The sequence below is a fragment of the Diuraphis noxia genome, unplaced genomic scaffold, assembly GCF_037042655.1.
Source record: "Diuraphis noxia isolate RWA-SAM2 unplaced genomic scaffold, SU_Dnox_SAM2 contig0009, whole genome shotgun sequence".
Lineage (NCBI taxonomy): Eukaryota > Metazoa > Arthropoda > Insecta > Hemiptera > Aphididae > Diuraphis > Diuraphis noxia.
This window is the reverse complement of record NW_028301719.1, coordinates 2677780-2703502: the sequence shown is the minus strand read 5'-3', so window position 1 is coordinate 2703502 and position 25723 is coordinate 2677780. Positions and strand designations below refer to the sequence as shown.

Genomic DNA, 25723 nt, shown 5'->3' with positions numbered 1-25723 from the left:
CGACGCCGTTGTAACCGTTAAGGTACACAAGTAGAATATTATTATTAATAGGTACCTACTTCGCTCTTTTCGAAATACAAAAAAATAAAACATAAATTTCGTTTAAACGCACTTGTACAGTTGTACGCAATATAATATTGAATATTCTTCTTCTCGGACCTTCGCCACAGACTACAGAGAGATAAACAGAATAATGACATAAGCACGCCTGTGGTAAATCCGTTACGAAAAACAAATGATTTCTGGCCGAATCGGAACTAAATACAAAATGCACATACCTGCGGATCGCGTCCCCCGGATGTCAATACGATATAAAGATATAATATGTAACTCGCGTGTAATAATGTGTATTATAATACATAATAATTCGGCGCAACCCATTTGCGCCCGAACCCATTTATCGTAGCCCATTTGCGCCCCAAATCATAGCCCATATGCGCCCGATTCAGATCAGGTGAAAATCGTGCAACGTTGCCATTTATTGAGTATATTGGCGTGTAACTATAAAATCTAAAATAATATTTGATCGTTTCCCAAGCTAATCGAAACCAATATCAAAATAAGAGGCTGTAGATTTTATTTAGGTCAATCTTGGTACCGAAAAATAAATTCTTTGTCAGATCTTAAAAAATTGTACAAGAATCAGTCATGCGATATCGCTAAATGGTTAACATTATTTTTTGGGTAACCATTTTTACCGTCAAATGAAGTGGAAGATGCTTATTTTGATTTACAAAACTTAACTCCAGATTTCAATTTGACAAATTTATCCGAATTTTCTGATTATGTATTTAATAACTATATCATTAAAGGATGTCCATTTCCACCATCAATTTGGGCTGAACCTCCAACAGACGCACCTCGCACCACAAATTGCGCTGAATCATTTCACAAGCACTTTAACTCCCAATTGTATTCACCTCATCCTCCATTGACTAGTGTAATTGAAAATTTAAAACTTATACAAGTAGAATCATATCTAAAAATAAATGAAATCAAGAAGGGTAAAATAAAATCACGACGTAAAGAGGAAAAAGAAAAAATACAACATACTTATGAAGCGTGGAATGAGTACAGAGGAAAACAGTTAAATAAAATAGAATACTTAAAAAAAATTTCTTATGAATTTCGGGGAATCAATTTATAATAACTGTATGATTATTTTAATATTATTATAATTTAATTATATTTTGTGTTATTAACATCCTTATTATTGACTTTTTAAATATTATTAATAATCCATTAAATTAAATTTATATAGAAACAAAATAAATAATACATATTAATTGCCACTGTTGTGAGTTGTCGTTTAAGATTGTTTAAAAATATTAAATCCTACGTCAAAAATAATCAAAATTTATAATATAGGTACATTAGTCAATAATAAGGATGTTAATAACACAAAATATAATTAAATTATAATAATATTAAAATAATCATACAGTTATTATAAATTGATTCCCCGAAATTCATAAGAAATTTTTTTTAAGTATTCTATTTTATTTAACTGTTTTCCTCTGTACTCATTCCACGCTTCATAAGTATGTTGTATTTTTTCTTTTTCCTCTTTACGTCGTGATTTTATTTTACCCTTCTTGATTTCATTTATTTTTAGATATGATTCTACTTGTATAAGTTTTAAATTTTCAATTACACTAGTCAATGGAGGATGAGGTGAATACAATTGGGAGTTAAAGTGCTTGTGAAATGATTCAGCGCAATTTGTGGTGCGAGGTGCGTCTGTTGGAGGTTCAGCCCAAATTGATGGTGGAAATGGACATCCTTTAATGATATAGTTATTAAATACATAATCAGAAAATTCGGATAAATTTGTCAAATTGAAATCTGGAGTTAAGTTTTGTACCTATATTATAAATTTTGATTATTTTTGACGTAGGATTTAATATTTTTAAACAATCTTAAACGACAACTGACAACAGTGGCAATTAATATGTATTATTTATTTTGTTTCTATATAAATTTAATTTAATGGATTATTAATAATATTTAAAATTTAGATGTATATGTGATATTATTGTAATTGTATTTATTAATTATTTTGATTTTACGTAAAAATGTTTCTATTTGAATTTAATGCAATATAAATAATATATATGTATATATAATATGTATACTGTTTAGTATTTAACATTATTTTTAAAATTATTACTTTTTTTAAATTTTGATTTTACATAGAATTGTATATTTTTAAACAACAACGGCAACGTTGCATGCAAAATGGGCGCATTTGGGCTATAAATCAGGGTGTTAAGTTTTTTATTTTGGGCGCAAATGTCCATAACCCTCGGGGCGCAAATGGGCTGCTCTTGGGCGCAAATGGGCTACAGCCAAATAATTGACGTCGAGACAACCCCGGCTTGCCGACTCGCCGTAAAAAAAAAAAACAAAATTTTGTTACCGTGGTAAAAGTATATTTTATATACCGCGCAGTGGTTATTATCATCAGCAAACCAACATGCCGTTGAGTTGGTGTCCGCGCGCGCAGTTAAACTGCAGTGCATCACCGTTATTCGGCGTTTAAAAATATTATTACTAAAAAAAGCGTCGACGAGGGAAAAGAACTATACCTATGTATTGTTCGAGTGGTATAAAAAAAAAAAAAAATGAAAAAGACGCCGGAAAAAGAATAGAACGACCTTATGTTTTACGTGTACACACGGGCCACAACATTATAATATTATATGTTATTATTATCGTTATTAATTGGAACCGGATAGCATGAAAATATTCCGAAAGCAATTTATCGGATGCCCCCGGAAAGATCAAAGGTGCAGATAACGATATCGTGGATATACCTACTTTATACATACATAGATATAGGTATAATAATATTACGTGTAAGTGCCTTTTTTTATTTTATTTTTTCAGAATCAATTAAGAGATCGCAACGCTCCGTTCCACTTTTGTGTGTCCGTATATATAGGTATATAATAAAGTATATACTCGGCAAGTATATTATATATACACATAACTGCTATCGGTCAAAAATCACCTGCTGCTCGCCATCACGATAATAATACGCACAAGCGGGACACTCGTATATAATAGGTACCACGTCATATGTACCTACCGTATAGATACCTATATATACCTGTATGTAGTTATTGAAACCCATCGAAGTGACGTGTCGGCGGCGTCGTCGTCGTCGTCGTTGAGTGTGTCGGACAGACGTCCAGCTGCCGTCTCCGCGGCCTAGCAGAGCTTATAGATAGGTATATTATATTATATCATATCATATAATATATAGGTAGTTCATTATTTCATATTTTTTTTTCGCCCCTTTAACGTTCGTAATAATAATAATAATATACTTATATACTTATATATACGAGAAATATATTTTATATATACCTAATAATATAATGATATGACGTACATGTGACCGGCATTAATTTTTACAGATAAGAATCGTTATAATACTATACGTCCGCGTGCAGCGTGCAGTGTGATGTGTGTACCTACATAAAGCGTATTGCGGAAACGTAACGTCCTAATAACTGGTTTATTTATTGTTATTATTAATATTGTAGACACACAAGACGTACCTATGTATAGTTGACCAGCCGTATAGGTCGTACTGGTCAGTGCACAAAAACCCTCTAGACGATATTACGCGCGATGTATACGAGCTTATTGTGTATAGGTATCGTCATTCGTCATACTTGCTGCTGTATTCAAGGTGATTTACCGCATTTGCTCACTCCATCACTTCCTCTCTGACAATAATGAATTTTTCCAAATTTTTATTTTTGAAATGTTTTTATTTACTCTTCGGCCTTTTTTTTAAATTATTGATATTTTTTGTAATGCATAAAGAGTGTTATTATTGGAAATACAAACTTCTGTTTGTCAACTGAATACCCCCCTCCCCCAATTTTTTAATGGATAATTTTATTGAAATTTCGATGTAATACCTAGTAGAAAATTAGTATCCTATTTCTTAGTTATTAAAATGCTTGTACCTACTAAGGACACTAAAGGATAATAGTCCTTAAAAATGGTTTTAAAAAAATATAAAAAAAAACTTAATATTGGTTCGAGTATTTATAATTCTTCGGCCGTTTTCAAAAATGATTAATGTCGATGGATGAATATAATGATTTTTAATGACTACAATTTTTTAATCACCATTATATGAACTATTTTTCATTACCTTTTATTCTTAGAATAGTTAAATAAATCAAAAACAACTCTTAAGAATTCTGATACGTTTGATTTTGCAGAAAAATTATCCACTGAATAATTTACCGTTGAAAGGGAATGGGGAAGTTAAATTTGAAAAACAGAAGTGTTCACTTTCACAGAACACTCCTTAAACAAAAAATCTCGAGGATTTGAAAATATGGTTTTTAAGTATATTTAAATATTTCAAAAATCAGATATTATGAAATAATTGCATGATTGTAGGAAAAAAGGAGGTAATTATGTTTGGTGAATCACTCTGTATAATGTATCAGACGTAATATATATCATGATAATAGATACAGGTATTGAGTTTATGGACGATTTGATATTTTTTCCCAATAAACTAATAAAACACATTTTACGACGTGCCAGTTGAAATACCCATACACAATTAATAATTGTGTTGTTATTATATAGATACCGGTGTTCCGTGACTGAGACGCGTTTTACTGTAATTTTTATAAAAATAATAATAATAATAAACTTAAACAAGTAGGTACTATTACCTACAGGCTACAGATTACAATGTACAGTATGATTATATTATGAATTGTAATTTACCAGTTAATAGGTAAATTATATGTTACACTAAATTATAATCAAATTAGCGTTTCATATTTTCGAATTCAAAGCTCAAACTCAAACAACTATATAATATTATGTTTATTGACATAGATACCTATTATCTATGAAAAAATATAAAAATTCATAATATGACTTAGGTACCAAAACTAACGTCTGAAAACAAAATTAATGGTTAGTTTATTATAATATTTAAATCTGTTATATATACATATAATAGAATTTAATGTCAATTTAAAAGATTAAAAATTAAAAGTTTAAGAGTGAAAATCGCATTTTGATTTTTTGAAAATAGTGTATTTTTTAATTTGGTCTCGGATTATAAGCATCACACTGTGTATGTGCTTTTACAAAAACGATATTCTCTCAAATTAAACTGTATAATAAAAGGACTTAACGGACGATGTTAGGTTTGTATATAACGTGGCTTATGTTAAAATAAACCCATTGGTTTGTCTCGCCTAATCTAACCGGTTAACACTTAAGCATATAATTATTATTATTAACACGAGCGTTTTATTTAATAACAATTTAAATTTATTCTTTGAATGTTTATTAAATATAAAAAGCAACGAATTCAATGGATTTATATACGAGTATGAATAACTAATATAATTATATTATAAACATTGTATTATTAATTATAATAGGTATATTTTATTTAAATATTACCACATGGTATGGCGACCACCGTGTGCACCGAGAGAAGTCTATAGGTGGAGAATGGTAATAATGGGGCGATTGCCCTCTTCTGGGATTTTCTTAGCTATATACGCAGTATACTATATGTATAGGTATTACATTTACGTTATTTCTCAAATATGCATACTAATATTATACTATAACATATCATAATAAACTTTATAAGATATTTGTAGAATGAAAAAGTGAATAATATCTATAATAATGTCTATATATTGTGGTCTAGATTTTAGATTCTTAGCGGATCGTTGAATGTATTGATATTACAATGTGTGTGTGTGTTTTTTTTTTTTTTTTTGTGTGTGTTTCTGTCACCATGGTTTGAAATAGTGTAACTGCTTAGATTTTCTTCAACAATATCTAATTCGATGGGAAATTAAATCTTGTTGATGCGTTGGGAAGGTCAAAACTCAAAATTTGAAATTCTCAATTGTTATCAAAAGCGCAAGAAAAAACAAAAGAAAAATTAAGGGAAAAACGGGAATTTTTACGCAAAATTGGTTTTCGATTTCATTTATTTTGTTGTAGTTTAAAAGTATTATTTGTGGGTATTTGATTTTTTTCCCAAAGCAGTCTATTTACTGGATAAAATATCAAAATCTTTGAAAAAAGGTAGATACAAATCAACTTATTATTAAATTTAATTCTAACAATGAGTTGATTTTTTAATTTTTCTATTATAGAACCATATTATAGTTCAAATAAATATTAAACTTTCAGCGATGTTGAAATAGAAAATTGGTCTTTCTGTAAATGAAAAATAATATTTATAAAAATTGATTGCTTTGGATAAGAACCCCTTATTTATGATGTAATTTGCAAAACAAATTTACAAATTTAGAGTAAGTTATTAATTGACATTTTAAATATTTCACTTTTAAAATATTTTTATTTAAATGATAAATGATAATACAATACTCATATTAATTTAATATGAGGTTCCTTATAAGTTATCATAATAGCAGTTAAAACACATTTAAGATATGCACAGGACAGGTAATAGGTACAATTTTATTTTTATAAGCACTCAAAGTTCAAATGTTGATAAAATGTATCAAAATCTGATATTATAACCTCAAATTATATGTTTAATGATAAAAATATTATGTAGAAATGTTAAGAAATCAGACAAATCACCCCGATGACAAAATTATTTTTGGCTTTTATTGATAAGTTTTAGGAACCTACCTAATGTGTAATTACATAAAATTCGGTCACTAATGCTATAATGAACCTTAATATTACCCCAAACTCTGCAAAATATGCTCAAATATAATTCATAGGTTGAATACAAAAAATAGAATAGCCTGAACACCTTGAACCCAAATCAATTTAATAATATATACATAATATACAACCAATATACAACCAATATAAGGCAATATAAAATAAACATCGGTTGATATTATGTTCTATATAATAAATGACACAAGTATATGATTTTCATATGGTAATTGTATTTCAATAATGATAAGCTATTTTTAATTATCTATAAATATCAAAGACATGATCAAATGATCATTGATTAGGGAAAGGTTGAAGGATGTTTCAAAACTAATAGTTGCATATTATTATTATTATCAAGTATCAAACAATCGCCAATTTCCTCGTAGAACAAATAACTATTGGAAAGTTTACGACAACCCAGAATAAAGTATCACTAAGCCAAAAAAAAATCAAAATGTTATAATATAATATCTACTCTAAAAATATCAAGAATACAATTTTTATATTTATAAATAGGAATACCATATTCAAAAGCAATGAAAACAAATTTTAAATATTTATTTTCTAAAAGTGTAAAATATATTTAATAACATTAATTACCATTATACACATTTTGTAAACTAAATGTGAATATTAGTTATTGCAGTTAATAATTATTTTACCTAAAGCGGCTAAAGCAATACTTAGGTACTTGGTACTTTACCGTAGCATGAACATTATAAAATCGCAATTTCCTTGGGCTTGGGGAGATGTGCGAAATTTAATTTTGGTTGTATAAAATTATATAAAATAAAGTACATAATACTATATCATTGAAAATTGCATTTGTTCAAAATTCGTTAGAGGCAGTGCTAGGGTAACATTACCACAGCATGGCCATGGTAAAATCGCGTTTTCTCAGGTTTGGGGAAGTGTAAAATATTTAATTTTGGTTGTAAAAAATTGTACAGCATAAAGTACATAATACTGAATTAGTTTGAATCTAAATTTCAAACATGGCAATGTTGGGGTAACGGAGCTTGTAATGTCGTAATGATATATTATATATTATGTTTAACAACGGTCAACGAGCCTTATATACCTATGCCATCATATATAATTATTAGCACTTAAGTGATGAACATATAGAGTGTATCATTATTTAATATTAATATTTATTTATGTAACGCCCCGAACTAAAAATTATTAAGCGTTGTAAATTGCACACAGTCCATTACATAGCATTTAGCAATAAATAAATAATAAATAGCAGCTGTACGAGAACTCGTTAAACTTAATATACATTCTAATGATATAATTTGATAGCCATTCGTCACTGAGATGACATATGTAATAACTAATAATACATAGATCTATTAGGGTTAGTTAAATCTTAAATGTTATGTTTTAGAAGAAAAAAGCGATTCATACTCATTAGAGTTTGTTAACACGCACTGCAGTCTACGGTAAAACGTATAATATTATGAGATAAATAAAAAAGCGAATGATCGGTAAACATCGGTGGATATTATAAGGAATTTAGGAATGTGATATTAATCTTTGCAAGGAGTTTTGGACGATCGATAAGATTGCAGCTTACAATACTTATTTGAGCTTCTAATCAATATAAATTGATGACTATTTAAATATTTGTTACAACTTAGAGACAAAGTATAATATTATTCTATTCTGCAAAAATAACTACAGCAGAGATCTTAATGCTTAACTCCGAGAAAACTGATGCATCTATTGTACCTTTGAACAGGATACTGCGAATTTATGTAATACTTATTTTTAATATAATAAAATATCTAAAAAAGTGATTCTCAAATATTTTCAACTCGTTACTCAAACACGAAGATTTCTTAGGACATGGATACAATCGTAACCTAACCTAAGATCGACTATAATATAACCGCAACGGAATTTCAAAATGTATCTTTACATGTTTTGAAACAATGATTGTGATCGGATGAATGAAAAGTGGCCGATGACGGTGGTGGATTTCTGTGATGATTTCACACAATTAAAAGCATTTTATTAATACACACATACATATTGTATAATTTGTACTGCGCATGTAATGTAATGTATTAGTAAAAGGTTGCCTCAATTAAATAAATATAAATTGGGAGGTCTTTAATCTAAAATGATTGAGTACCACTGGTTTATAAGTTTGAGCACTATAAAAACGATTAGGTTCTTTAATTTTCTATTTAAATAATCGTTAAATCCAAACTTGAAAAGAATAAAAAAATACCTCTACGAGTTGGTGGTATCGTTATGTAGAATCATTGTTTAATATACAATTTGTGAAATACGAGTACTACTATATACATATAGTATTTTACACCACAAACATAAAAAATAAAATAAACGCATTCAATTCTCTTTCGTGAACAGATCGTGAATATCGAAATTGGCAAAGAAAAAACAATTATGAAAATTAATTATTTATGAAAGGTAGAAATTGACGAGGAACATAAATTGATTTTATTACGCACGCGTTCCGTGAAAATTTTTTGTTTTAAAATATTTAAATTCCTCTTAATTTCACAATCGTAATGCAAACTATAATATCGTATTGGAAGCTTACCAAAATATCTTTACATGTCTACATATATATTCACGTATTTGATTTTATGTAGGTGTACTATTACAATATTTACCAATAATATATTACGAGAATGTTTTTTTATATACGTCAGTATATAATATACAGGTTGATTCACCGAGCATGCTCGCTCCCATTTTTTTGCTTAATAGCGAAATAATAAAAAATTCTGATTCTTGGAATGAATAAACAACAATTTAAATAATAAGTGGGATTTTTTTTTTTTTAAAATTCTGATTTACTTATTATTTATATTTACCTATGCAATTCAAAATTGAATGAATATTTTCCCAGCTATTAAAATGTTTATTCTATGTATGATATACTATAATATACTTGGACAATTTTACACATTATTGCTATGAATCACTAAAATACTTTTTACAGGTATATTTCCCATAATCTTCCATATTAAATTCCATGAACTGGTTTTTTATACTTAGAATACAAAATTTAAGTAACTCAAAAACTAATCACAAGGATTTTAATTCTGTTTGTAAAAGTATTAGAAAAATTATCTGATATATCACAGTAAAAAAAGGAGAGGGAGGTTCTCATTTGAAAATCAGAAGTCTGAATCGACAGAGAATATTATTTAAGCAGTTCAAAAAATCTCAAGAATTTTAAAATACCTGTCTTTGAGTATTTAAAAATTTCCCAAATTAAAATTATAACGATTTTATTATTTAAGGAAAAAATAAGGATATTATCGTTGTAATTGATTCATCCTGTATAACCTTTAAACACCAACTATACTTATGCAAAGTCTCACTTATAATAATATTAATGTGCGCACCATAGAAATAAAATTCGCTATATATTATATAGTATATACTTATGAAATAATATAATGCGTGGTGAATACGCATGAAAAATCGAATTATGATTTCCCACTCGGATCCCTCGAAAGTATGAAAATGACCTAAAATATATCAGTCTTGTTCATAAGACACAAAAAGATTGGAAGTCGAAAGGTTAAATCGTTCGTTATTTTGTAGGAATAATAAGTTGAATAATATTATTTATGGCTAATAGATTGGATTCTGGCAAAAAAATCATGTGTAACCGCCACATCCGGTCCCTAAACAAAATAGTGGAACCACAAATAGAGATAATTTACAGACATAATATATTGATATTAGAATATACGATAGAAAAATATTATTTCTACGTGAAATGATAATTTGTTTGTCGATTGTAGAAACACGTTACTTTACGTTATAATTCTTTGAACGCATATTATTATGGTTTTGAAAAAAAAATGTGCTAATGAGATAAAAAAAATAAATTCTTGCATTAGGTACCTACGTGATTCTAATGTAGCTACTCTTTCAACTATATTATTATGCAAATCAATATTTGTCCATAACTTATACAAACCTAATAGTAAAATACCTAGGTATACTTAAACTTAAGTACAGATTGTAAATAAGTTTTTTTTTATTAGATTAAAAAAATATGTAGGTATATTTTAATCCAATGCAGGGCGCAGGCTGTCCAAAACTATCTATTTCCTATTTTCAATGCTAAACCACAATGCTAACCTGTTTATATATTTTATACCTACAATTAATATAATATGTTACTTGAGCAGAACACATTTTTTTCGTAATATCAATAATATATAAATATTCAAAAAAACCGTTTGGTGAGTGTTTTTAAAGTTTTGATAAGACAAAAATGGTTTAACATATAACATAAATATCGTATAAAATTATTCGCACTTTACTTACAATTCGAATACGTCATACAAACTCAACAACTTAAAATACATTTATAGCTTGAAATATATTATTATGCAATTATAATAATAATAATATTTTCTGAACGCTCGTCGACGGAGACAAATGGATCGAACGCGTAACGATTTGCTGGCTACAGTATACTGTAATTTTATAGTTTAAATAATCGTTTTACAAGCGCTGAAGGATAAAAAAAAAACATTGTTAATGAATTCGTTTTTGTTTTAAAAATTGGCCGGTTCCAACGGACCGCATGATCGGATCGTTTCGGACGGTTAACGTGACTATGACGCTATTATAATATCACGACACAAAAACTCGCGGGGCTCGTTCGGGTGCAGTTATCTTGCAATAATATTATAAATATATACACACGTATTTTGATGTAATAATAGTAATAATAATAATGACGATGATAACGACATTATCCCGTCTCCGGTTCAATCGGCCGTCGAAAATGTCCTAAAATTTCCGGCACATTTCACACTTTGCTATAATAACAATATAATACAGTATACTTCACCTTCTTAAGTCTCGCTCGGGATGATATCTGACTGACACATATAATATAAACTATATTTTATGTGCACTACCGGTCCATTTGACGATACTCGTCTTTGAGCTCGCGAAATTTGAATAATAATAAATAATGTCGTTTGCGAATCGACGAACATTATATCATATTTCTTTCATATTACATTCTTCCCCACTTGAAGCGTGTACCTCACCCTGTTTTACACATCGCACGCACGTTACAAAAATTCACAGTTATAAAAAATCCAATTTTAAAGAATTTTTAAGTATATTCATAAAGCGTATTTTTTCATATTCACGAGATTTTTTAAAATTTTCTACATTAAAGAGAGTACAGCGAAGATACAAAATTCTATTTTTCAAATAACAGCCTACTTTTTGTACAGTACATTATTTATGGGAACCTTTTTCTGTAATTTTGACACGTCAAAATCAAAATTCAAACGAGTATAGTTTTTAAGTTTTTAACATTTGTATTTTTTATACCTACCTATATACAAATAGGCTATACCACGAGTTTGAATTTATAATAATGGGTTTGAAAGGTATTGAGACTATATCAACTTTAAAATTATTTATAGGTAATTTATAAGAATTTTCCAATAGCTAGATACGATATTAATATATTTTACATCTTTGTAAAATCATTCTTAAATATTAACATTTTAACACTGCTAAAATATCACTCGTTAAAATTATCCAAAAAAATAGTTTACACCGTAAAGAGGATGGGTGAGTTCTTATTTTAAAAACAGAAGTATTATGTATAGGCACAGCTAGGACACTCCTTATAATACTAGGTACCTAATTCAAAAAAATCATAGGAATTGGAAAATATGGTAATTAATAATTAAGTAATAATAAGTAGCACAAGTTAAATATGAATAAATTCATTAATTAATTGAGAAATAGGGGTGAACAATGACGATTTTTGAGATAAACAGATATAACAGTTGCGGTCACGCCAATTTAGGTACTATCTTAATTGCGGTCATAGCTTTATTATACTCTAATTCTAGGCGAAATTTGTATTATACGATAAACATATTTTTCGATTTAATGTACACAGCGTTTATAAATAAAATAGATTAAATTGTATACTCCGATCATAGTTTCGAATATTCGAATAATTTAAACATAAGTATCAACATTTTTAACTATACCTACACAATAAATAATAGTGTGTAGACAGTCCTAAGTATGTTATATTTTCGATATAAATTGGAAGGAAAATGTTGATTGATACATTTTTCTAAATTAAATAAATAAATGAAATATTAATTTCATATTTAATTATTATATAAACTATATTATATTATATTATTTAGTATACTTAGTTATTATTATTTTTTAAGTGACCGCAACTTGTATGTAACCTTTTTGATGGGTGACCGCAACTAGTATGCAACCTTTTTGAGGGATGACCGCAACTAGTACGTAATTTTTGATTATGACCGCAACTAGTACACACCGGATGAGCCACCTTATTGTATGAAAAAAAAAATAAAGACAAGATCTGTCGACGCCAAATCATATACATATCACATCCATGATAAAATAATATATTATATTGCTCAAATGCGTATTCTGCGTTATTTTGTCGCTGTCTGTCGGAACTTGAAATATATTTCAACCCCTTTGCCCGTCGTCGAGATTAAAGAAAAAGTATTGCTTTTCCGCTAGCCACGCCTTTTGTTCTACACTGCTATATATGTAATAGGTACCTATAAACTGTCGAGAGTTGTGAGGAACTATTATATATATATAATACTATTATATATACTATTATATTATTACTATTATATTACTATTATTATATATATATATATAATTTAATACAACTTTGGCGGTGGTGTATACACTACCTATATAAATGTATAATATTATCGGCCACACACTTTTATTCCGTTGAATAATTCATTTTAAAAATACAACGCTGCCGGAGCAGCAAGGTTTGCTTAAACGCACATCATCTCTCCACGCACATGTACAATAATAATAATAATAATATTATTATGATTGTATCTACCTACAATCTATCAATATATACATTGGTATACATTACCAGTAAGATAAAATAATAATATAATTCAGGTGCTATACAGGGTGTCCCGTGAGGATTTACCCATTGCGATATCTCCCGAAATAATGGTGATATCGAAATTCTGGTTTTGTAATAAGACTCACAGGGATAAGAACTACAATTATTTCATATTTTAATTTATTTTAATGTTTTGGTAAAAAATTTAAAAAATATCTTTTTTTATTTTATTATTTCAAAAAAAAAAATATTCAAGATAGCCATTTTGTTGAGTTTATTTTTCTGAAAATATTGAAGTTTCAAAATTTTTATTTCCCGATTTTAAATATTTTTTTTAGTTTCGAGAAAAATTGCGTATTATTTAACACGGTAATGTTATCAAACATGTGACCCGCCGCGCCGCGCGCATTCCCATACAGAAGGCTGAATATTTTCCGTGTTCCTAATAGTTATAAATTTATAATCATATTTTATTTCTTCAAAACTAGAAAAAATAATAAAAATCAGGAAATTAATGAAAATAAAATTTTTTTGGAAATAATTAAATAAAAAAATATATTTCTCAAATTTTTTACAAAAACATTAAAATAAATTTAAAAATGAAGTAATTTTAGTTCATATCCTTATGAATCTTATTATAAAACCAGAATTTTGATATCTCCATTATTTCGTAAGATATCGCAATGGGTAAATCCTTGCGGTACACCCTGTATATATATATTTTTGCATTTTTAATATATGTGTATATAAAATATTATGTATAAACAATGATTCGCATACACTATGTAATCTATACAGTGTTAGTCAACGACTTTTGTTTGTCATATTAATGTAGGTTCCAAAGTAGAGATTTTACATATTGTTATAATAATATAATAGTTCTAAGTACTTACTTACTTTTTATGAAACCATTACGTCTTTGAAAAAAATCTTGGCTAAAATGCACTTTACCATGCCCCTAACGAATTTCAAAAAATTTTTTTTTAAAAGACGGGGTTTTTTATGCTAATTTAGTAATTAAAATAATATGATCAACAACTAATTGATCTAGAACGAGTAGAACGACAAGACATAAATAAACGAAATTTACAGTGCTACCAACATGTTCAACTAGCGGTCGTTCCGATAGAATACCACTGTGAATAACCGCACAAAATACAAATTACAAAAATACGGTTACGGTATAATACATTATATATAGACCTTATAGGTACCAAACATAATTTTATACGTGGTATAAGATTTATGGTATAATACCACCGTAATGGTATGAAGCCTCATAGGGTGTTGGCAACTCTCGTGAATCGAACAAAGTATCTTTATTTCTCTATACTTGATCAATAAAATCCATCAAAATTCAGTGTTTACCTTCAATTAAATGCCTCGGAGTGCATCATGGCATCATTTAATCTTTAAGCTATAAATTCCAAAATATCGATGATATAATACTATTTTAGTGGCGTGTTACGAGAATACAAATTAATACCTAGCCCGTAGCCGGGCTTGCAAAAATGTGTTCCAGAGTACGTGTAGGTAAATATACTATAACTATAATATTTATAATTATTTTATGCAATTAAATTAAATTTAAATTAAGTTCATATTGGAAGTAGTGTCAATGGACTCTTCCTTCCCTCAAGCCGTCCAGATTGATAAAAATTGTTATCCAAATTACTTATTGTATTTTTGTTATACAGATTGTATATTTTTTATTTTTCTACTTTAAAAAAAACTATAATATAATATTTACGTAATATTTTAATATTGCTTTTACAATTAAACGTTATTTGGAATATAGCTATACTGGCTACTAGGTATACCTACTATAAATTCCATGATAATAATAATTTTTTGTCAAATATCTGTTAATACATTTTATAGTTAATTAGTTTTTAGTATACTATATTAGTATATTATAAAATTATATTGTGTAATTGCTCTCGTGAAATATCCATCAGTAATATAGGGTATAAAATATTAGGTATTAATTTTCGTTGTAAAATAGATACTGAAAATTCCGAGATTTCATAAATCTATTTATGTGATTTATAGTGGTCGTTAAAACTATTATATCTATTATGATGCCGTCAATATTCAAATTATAATTATTTGTTATATTTTTTGTTTTTTAAGAATATAATATTATATGAAAATCTAACTACAAAATTTTTATGTTTGTAAGAATGTTATAATTACTATTGTGTATCGCCAGATAATATCGTTTTACAAGACAACAAAACAATAAAAACCATTTTCGTAGGTATATTACTCCTTTAGGCTTTAGATAATATAACCTCGTGCGATACACCCAAACCGTGGTTGTTACGAAATTGTGGATTAACGAAAATCCAAAAATAGCCGAAATGTAATATTCAAATTTATACAAACATCCTACACGGAACCGTATGGGCTGTATCGGTATGTATATATTATTATGCATTTTACACCCATTTATATTATATAAACTACCTACAGCAGTTTTGTTTTAATTATAATGATTATGGTCGAAAATTGAGTCAATAGGTCTTAAATTGTATAAATTAATAACATAATATTATTACATACATCGCTTGAAATAGTAAACACATATATTATAATATATTATGTTACGTGGAATATCAGGCGAGTGAATTTTACTTCTATGATATGAATATGATTAACATTTTTTTTATTTTTTTATCAAACATGATATATTAGGTACGTATTATAGAACGTAGGTACATTTAAAGGTTATCAAAATAATAAAAATAATTACTTTAGCTTACTTAGATTATTTTTCCTAGACACCGGACACGCTTTCTTTTGCAATTGTTTATATTGGTCTCAACTATTTGTATAGTTATAGGTATAGCAATTGAAAACAATCGTGAGAGGTCAGTGTTCAGAATATATTCAAATATTCAATATAACACTTATTAGCTAAAACAATTAGGTATTTAAAGTTAGGTGCAGCTTTAATTAAGCCATAATTATACATGATGTCAACAATTATTATTATTTTATTTATTAAGTGTTGAAAATTGTTTTAATTCAAAAAAAAAGTTCCCTTATCTTTTTTTAATCATGATTTTTTAAACTTAGAATTATTTTAAGCGTACTTAAGTCTTAAATAAGATGTTATTATTTTCACAAAAATTTGATTTTTTTTTCCGAAAATGTATTATTTTAATATTCTATAATGATTTTTCTATATTTTCGGGGACTCTGTTAAAAAGCATGTTTTTCTTGAAATTTTCCAAAATTTTGTTCACTATCATATTATAATATCATGGTCGATAATTGAAAACTTATTTATCAATTATATTTGTAAACCTATGTAATATTTTACGATAATTTTATAAATTTTAATAAGCATTGGTATACTTTCTATATAACAGTCAATATATTATAATATTATTTATACCACGTCGGCATTTCAAATTGAATGAAATAACATTCCAGTCACATTTGGGTGGTTCAAAGAATTTTCGTTTTCTTATTATTTTAAGTACTTACTTTAATAATATTTTTTGTCTGAATTTGCATAGCGGTAGATTTTTTTATGATAACCTATATTTTTAACTCAGTATGAACTGAAGCGGAATATTTTTATTTCGATATAGGTACCATGATGATCTGAATACATTAAATTTATCATTCAATTAACCCATTTTTTTTATCATCTTTGAAAGTTTAGACAGTGGTGTTGGGTAGAGTAGTGTAGGCGTGTAGCTACCTACAGCACTGCAATATGTTACGAGTTATTTCCCTTTTACCTTCCCCTTTGACCGTTTTCCGTTAAACTCTTCCTGCTTTCAACTTCTTATCGTCTCCGTGGTCGCGCTCAGCTGATAATAATTTAATTAATTAATTAATTAACCAATATAATAATATTAGGTAGGTACATATTATACAATATGTTGCGGTAAGCTTGCAGCAATCGACTGTCGTCGTTTGTTTGCACAACAATCAAAGATCACACGCCGCAACGAGGCAACGGATAAAATAACAACTTATATTATATATGAATTGCAAACTGTTTAAAATAACAACATCATAAACGGTATTACATTACACCTAAATCGAACTTTATTATAAATATTGTATAATTACGAGCAAAGCTCATCGATCGATCGACTGCAGCTTGGCAATCAATCAGTCGCGATATAGTCGTAGTCGTCATTTCCGGAAACGCTTTTATTTCGTACAATCTGTAAATAATATAATACGTAAGTACCTACCTGTCGATAAAATAATATTTTACATAATATCATTAATCACATCGCGGCTACTGATAGGCAATAGCCGAGAAGGCGAGTTGTAAGTGTTGACACCGTTGTTTGGTATAATACCTATATTAGTCGTAACTATATACCAGATAAGTAGTTAATAACTGTCGTCGCTGCTTACAACCGTAACTTAATATAATCATAATTTAATATATCATACGTCATAATTATTATAGTCTATCGTCTCAATGGACAGACGCGATTTGGCCGACGAATTGACGAACTCGTCGGACCGCAAACAACCTCTGAAGACGACCGTCAGCATGCCGATACTCGGGCATAGGGCTGCAGCAAATAACGTCGAAAACCGGCGTGAGAGGCGTCAGCTGGTCGGAAAAACAGAAGATGTGTCCATATTGCCCGTCGGCGGAGACGACGACGACCTGCCGAGAGCATCTCTGACCAAGTCGACGAGCTGTTACTACGTGCAGCAGACGGACGCACAACCGTCGTCCGACTGCAAACTGCAGACCCGATCCGACAACCAATGAGTTTTTGATGGTGACTCGTAGACATAATAACATAACATGTATGATGGGTATAATATTGTACTACGATGTATTAACATCGAGAAAAAATAATTACATAGTAATATAATAAGTTTCTACCTGAATATAAGGTTCAACGAATAATCTGACGAGTTTTTTTAAATTTACAAATTCCAGTTTTCTGACAATATAATTTATTATATATATTATTATCTTAAATCCACAACGACCCCCATTGGGACGTAACTAATGCATATTTTCTCCGCTAACCCTACCCATTTCGAATTTTGGGAATTCACACCATTTTTTACGACCATTTCCCTCGAAATTTGTCTAGAATTGGCTTATATTAAACGGAAAATTTGATTTTCTATTGGTTGAATGACGCGGACTCGGGAAAAACATTTTTTTTTTTTTTTTTTTTTTTTACAAGATATTTACAATCTATTCATATAATAATAAGCAAATTAGATAAGAGTAATAAAAAAAACATGAATAATATGACGGAAGAAGCCACCCAATGATGACACTACCTATTTTGTTAAGTTTAGTAGGGGGAATTTGATCTAGGAATCAAGCATTTATTAGCAGGTCACGACACCAATTACGTTTGAGACGTCTGAAGGGGTTGCCCGGAATCGAAGGGACTGCTAGATTTTTTATAAGAGGGTTAGGATCATTCAGTAACCTACTGTGAAACCGCTTATAGTAGAGTTTTGCTTCATCTTTGACGGAGTTCATCCTGAGATCTTGCTGAATAGAAAGGTTGGAGACATAAGGAGGAGCATTAAGTAGTTTCCTTAACGCTATGTTTTGTAAGGTTTGTATTTTGTTGATATTTGAAATTTTTGCATAACCCCAGAGTTGTATGCCGTATGTCCAGATGGGCTTAATTAGAGATTTGTAAATTAGGAGTTTAGTTTTAATGTGTGTGTATTTGTTGTTATTGCAAAAAGTTTTTAACAGGCGCAGCCGTAGGTTTAAATTTTTTCTTTTAGATCTAAGGTGAGGAGCCCAGGTAAGTCTGCGATCAAGTATAAGTCCTAGATATTTGACTGTAGAAGAAGTAGGAATTTGAGTGCCGGGAAAAACATGAATTTAATTTTCTGTATAAACCGATGATGTTCAAATTACGGCAGTGGTCTTACAAATTCTTGCTATTTAATTTACATGGATAAATTCGCAAAATTTTAAATGAGCTGGGAGGCATGCGTACCATCGCATTGTATACAATTCAAGTATGGCCTGCATAGGTATTATAATAATAATATGCGTAATACTGCAGACTATACAATTATATTGTAATTTAAGGAGCGGCCGTGCGAAAGAGGGAGATTGAAGTGTTAGGCTTAGTCCTAAAATACAATGTTCCTACCAAAGACGGCAACTGCACATAACTCTTGATAAATATTATTAAAAAAGAAGAAAAGTATATATATATATATATGTGTGAAGTTAGATTTTTTTATTCAAATAGTTGATTATAATAATAATAATAATATTAATAAACCATTATTATCGCGCTTTATCATACAATAAAGCCTATAACCGAACGTACAGCCACAAAAACGCATTATAATAGCTATAGCGCTATAGGTATGTTTTTGAATTATTTTGGAATTGGTCGCTATTTTTCACAATAGAATAGGAAATTTCATTGTATATTATTATTATTATAAAGTAAGGTGCTTGTTGTTTGTTTGCTTGCTTGAATGTTTATCTGCAGCTGTTGTCGAGGTTGACGACGTACAATTCGCAACAGACTACGAACTTATAACCGATGATAGATTGCTGCTATAATAAATTGTTGGCTGGTTGTCCGATGTATGGTTGTAGCCGAAATATTATAATAATATGATGTTTGCTTACTCGAGATATATTTCATATTTTACGTTTAATACAATAATTTTCACCAGTTGTGCAGGTTGGTCGCATGGCTAGATTGTTGGCGGTGGCACGAAGTGTATCAAGAAAGACGATAAATAATATTTCATGTTTGTGTGATAGCGCAATGACAACCGAGACGTTCCGTTTCCCGGCGCCATCAGCGCGTACGATAACATATTATTATTATATTCCTACCTATACCGATAACATAATTTTGGCTGCATACAACTACGTAGCCAAACTTGCCAGAGACGGTAGGTATCTATATAATATACTTGTAAAATTACTGTACAAGTATATTATGGTATCGTAAAATTTGAATTTAATTACAATAATATTTTTTTTCCTTGGTCGATTTATCCTATACTGAAAAGTTCGGTATATTATCGTGTGTTCATAAAAACAGGGTACGCTCTATAAATATCAGTTACTATACATATTTTTGAATTCTTGACATGAGAATACTAAACTATTGGATGATAAATGTCTATAACTCACGATTGTTATATTAACTCTAGTAATTTGCGCGGTATAGTTTTGCGGTTTCAAATGTTTTTTACACTTCTCCAATGGTGATAAACCGATAATATTGTGTTACTATTAAAATTAAAATAATAAATCGAATTATTTTTCTATAAGTATTTTTAATATTATTATATTATTTTTTATTGATGGAGCATTTTTGATGAATGACAAACGTAAAATGTATAATATAGTTTAACCATATTAAATAGTATCAATAAAATATAAAATATATGAAAATAATAATATTATTATTATTTGCTATGTGTTATATGTAGGTATATTATTATGTACATACTACATATATATATAGCATATTATCATTATCATATGTCTGTAATGTGTATTATAACTTTAAATAGGTATTCGTCTCAATAATGTTCATACAATTATAATATTTCTGTTGTAATCGTAAAACGTGATGTTGATACATCAACATCTATATATATAACATTACCTATAATAATGATACATATTGATAATAGGTAATTGGCACACATTGATCTGCGGTTATCAATGCGTGAGTTAAGTACCTACAGTTCACAATATTACTATACACATATATATATATATATATAACTGAAAGCAATTTTTCTCTTCACCTAAGTACATTAATTTAAAAAATATATAAATAAACGTGTAATTAATAATTTTAATCATTATTCAGTTGAGTATATTTTATTGTTTTATTACGTTTATCATTATATCATGTAATGTATTAGGTATACGTTATACATAATACATTTATATATAATAATATGAAAACGCAATAAATGTTTCACCACTATGAATGTTCGTTTACTAATCCTTAAACTTAAACATAACTATAATCGCATATAAGGTACCGCACACGCGATAAAGTTTTCATTTTTTTCTCGCAAAAATCAAAAATTCTCAACCCGATTTTCAGTAATAAAGTTAATAATCCTTCGTCCTTAAAAAACGCAGATTTATATTTTATTAATCAATTTTCTGGCCCAAAGCTATTCAAATGATGATTAAGGGCACACACAGTTCATCAGTATATTTTTTTTTATTACAAAATCTTCATAAAATTTCAAATTCCTGAAAAATTAAAAAATGTGAGCTCAGCGCGAGTTCTATCGATGTATAAGTTTATCATATCAGCGTATTGAAATGTTTGTTAAGTATATGCAATATAATTATTTCACCTTTTACTACAAAAACACAAATAGTAATTCTGCACTATATTACCTAATGCTTATGATGCAAATAAAAATCTTTTTCGCGTCGACTACTCGTCAAGGCGAAGCGATTGTTGCGGGCAGGGCTGACGAAGTGGACAAATAACCTGAACAATATCATATACAAATAGGTAGGTACAACGTGCATCAGTCGTCACAACGACGATGATATATCATAATAATTTAACATAATATAATAATATGTAACACGCGTTAAAACATTTTTTTTTTCTGTTTGGTAGGTACTATATTTTTTGTCACAATAGACGCGGAAAAGAATATTCTGTCTTGCACGTACTCGCATATATAATAATATGATAATAATAACAATATTATATTATACTAAACCCACGCGCAGGTGATCCGAGGGGACGTGCGCATCGCAGACGGACGTACGCGAGACGAACATCGAACCGGTTGCTTGGAAAGTGAAATACGACCGACCAGACAAAACGTAAGTATACAATATAACACAAAAATAATAATAATAATAATCATATGACATGTGCCTATATAATTATATCATTATCATATTATTTTATTACGTATATAAGCTATACAGCAGTATATAATATCGTGTAGGATAATAACCCACCCATCATCGCGTTTCGCTCCTGACTCTGTGTAGGTATATGAGGTGGGTACCTAACTCTATATATAATATAATATGAGCTTTTAGTATTCCGTCCTCGTAAGTACGATTCGGCGGGACCGGTAGTTGCCGGCCGTTTGTGCGTCTGCTGCAGCGTACATAAACGCGTACTATATATATTCATATAGGTAGGTACCTAACCCATACCTATAACAATACTATAATATTTACGTGACCGCAATGACAGAACTGCACCGGACCGGGCACGTACGCGAACGCACATGATGGAAGCGTAGCACCGCGACGTGTATACACTGTACACCACATCAGGCTATTATATAGGTATATGGGTATGCGCCCAGTGTGTGTGTGTGTGTGTGTGTGTGTGAAGATAGGTAGCAGCCATGTACCTATATATTATAATAAGTGATATATAGTGTAGAGACACAAATTCGAATGCCATACGCGTATATACCTATATATGTATACATGTTTGTATATTATTTTATATTTGGCGCATATATGCCACGTCCTATACGCGGTTATCAGCAGATGCTATCACGTATCAATGTTTCGTCCTGTTGGCCGACGTTCAACAGGTGAGCATAAATAATATAATAATATATATATTATATATACGTTTAATTTGCTATTTTAATATAATATCGCTGTTGTTATATTGCACGAGCGCGCGTCATAATATCTTACGGACATATACAACAATAGTGTGATGGTTCCCTCACCCCCGCCGAAACCATCACGCTGTCGAACCATACATCCCGAAGTCGAAGTGTCCTCTGCACACGGGCCCTCACTGCATATATTAGAATATTAAATTATGTTATTATTATAATATATATAGGTAGTGTAATATAACGCGCGCGTCGGGACCAGATACGAGACGATTGCGCGCGGCTGCTTAACGTAACGATTTTCGTGAAATTTATTGCCACATCCGATCGAACTATATAACAAGTGCGTAAAATATACCAACAAGTGCACATTATGGGTAAACGATTTTGTATAATATATACGCGCCCGTCAATAGAGAAAATTACGCAACGAATTAAATCCGAATTAAATTTATCTCATAACCAATATCATGGACGAGTCACCCTATATTATTATGAGGTAAATTACTTGTATCACAGTTGTAAGTATGCAATTGACCTCACACGATACATATAATTTTTGTCGCATGATTAAGCACCGTAAACATAGATCGACAGATCGTACCAATCGTACACCTCTCGATTTAGCTGTTTTTTCTCTAAAAAAATTCCTGTTCCGATCCCAAAATGTGTACGAGCGCATGCCTATGAAAAACGAATGCCGAATGATGACCCTTAGTTTTGATAATAATAATTTTGTATGATCATTCGTCGGTGAGCCGTGTAGACGATTTGGCCAATCGAAATTATAAAGTATTTTGTTGTATAGAAGAGAAAAATACTGAAGAAAAAATGTGTCGGATATAATATCATTATAATATCATTATAATATACATTCATAAACGAAAACCTAGCCGTGATCATAACATATACATGAATGTATAAAATACGTAATGGTGGGCGGAGAGACCACGAAACTTCAGCGAAAAAAAACTTACCAAAGTAAAAATGAGAGACGCGTTTGCCCGACAGCGATTTCTCGGTATATTCCCCACGCCCATTCTTTCTGCATGCATTTCCAAAGTACTGATAATAATGTAATCAACGCGCGGTGCGCGCGCACAATGAACGACTGATTATTATTATTATTATATATATTATAATCATTATTGTAATCGTAAAAAATCTCGTCATGCGATGAAAAGTTTAAAAAAAAAAAATGTTTGGAAGTAGCGATAATTGTATATACTGCAGCAGTAATCTGTCCCTCGCACCCGCAGAGCGAATCCGGTCGGGGTTTTCAATAGATCTCTGATTTCCACACGAGCCGCCCAATAGTCGTTTGTACGAATCACTTATTAGAGTTTTTCGAGACCGCTCTATACATATATACAGCGTGTCCGCAAAAACATAATATATATATATGGTATACTCTATATAACTTATATAGTTACCTACTTTTATTTGCTCAGTACTCTATGTACATTATATTATCGATTTCTGATTTCAGAGATGACAAAACCTCTGAATCGTTAGTTAAACTGCAGCCTTATAATGTTAATTATAGTATGGTATCGATATTTAAGTATATTCAGTTAAATGTCCAGGATATGGGGCAATGACCCTTTTGCCTCCCTCGTGTGGGCGCCCTCGGATGTAACGAACACGAACGTTACTATGATGTAGTATTACCTACCCAAGTATTCTTTCTATAATATAATACTATATGAGTTCAGTGGCGTGCCTAGAAATGTTCAATGTGATGCTATGACTTTATGAGTAATAATATAATTTAATGCATTGTCATAGTATAATACCAAAAACCTCAAATGTTTATGTTCCAAGCTCTCCCAAATCATTTTTAGTTAATAATTGTGTATATATTTAAAATAACATACATTAAGTATATCAATTTTTTTTAAATTAAAACTATTACAATTATAACACACTCTCATACCAAGTTATTCTACTAACATAACATCATTAACCTATATCACTGAATTTCATTTAGTTTGTAATTTTGGATAACAGTTGTTTTTATTTTCATAATTTCATTAAGTATTTTGGCGGTTGGACTACAGTTGATGATTGATAATAGTGATAAAGATAACACATGATTGTATTATATTGATAGTTGATACCCTATATACATGATCTTTGAATACAAATAATTGTATACAAACTATAGCAAAGTAAGGATAATTAGAATATATTATGTTAATATTTTATAGTATGTACTCTGCAAGTATCTGTATAGAGAATATTTATTGCCATAATAGTAATAACTTTTTTCAAATGATTAACAAAAAGTATTAAGTAATGACTCTAAAAACGCTATACTCTCAACTAATGTTGTTTTCTGTAGGTCGAAAAAAAAGACGATGGGGGAGGCAATATAACCCCTAATTTCTCCTCTGAATACATTTTTATAACATTTTATGATTGTGGATACAAATTTCGTAAATAAAGGGGGGGGGGGGATTCCCAATATTTATATTAATAACATTTTAATATACCTGTAAT

At 29.5% G+C, this 25723-nt stretch overlaps 2 protein-coding genes and 1 long non-coding RNA gene across 6 annotated transcripts in view; 2 read left to right on the top strand and 1 right to left on the bottom strand.

Annotated features, from left to right (window-relative positions):
- The window catches only part of LOC149054257 (uncharacterized), a 30258-nt gene extending 28462 nt beyond the window's left edge, over nucleotides 1-1796 (top strand). Inside the window, exons 11-12 of the mRNA XM_089230513.1 lie at nucleotides 813-1004; nucleotides 1717-1796. Coding sequence (XP_089086639.1) covers nucleotides 813-1004; nucleotides 1717-1796 — 272 coding nt within the window. The remainder of the gene's footprint in view (nucleotides 1-812; nucleotides 1005-1716) is intronic.
- The window catches only part of LOC149054254 (uncharacterized), a 229629-nt gene that overhangs the window by 80432 nt on the left and 123474 nt on the right, over nucleotides 1-25723 (bottom strand). The window lies entirely within an intron of this gene.
- LOC149054256 (uncharacterized) lies at nucleotides 15002-18527 on the top strand. 4 transcript variants are annotated; one of them, XM_089230460.1, is made up of 2 exons: nucleotides 15002-15156; nucleotides 18072-18527. In XM_089230460.1, exons 1-2 carry the CDS (start codon nucleotides 15139-15141, stop codon nucleotides 18384-18386), a joined length of 333 nt encoding a protein of 110 aa, XP_089086586.1. In that variant the 5' UTR covers nucleotides 15002-15138; the 3' UTR covers nucleotides 18387-18527. The 4 variants fall into 4 exon arrangements, with proteins under 4 accessions (XP_089086586.1, XP_089086588.1, XP_089086587.1 ...); XM_089230462.1 differs by having other exon boundaries at nucleotides 15002-15160; XM_089230461.1 differs by lacking the exon at nucleotides 15002-15156 and adding an exon at nucleotides 17580-17835.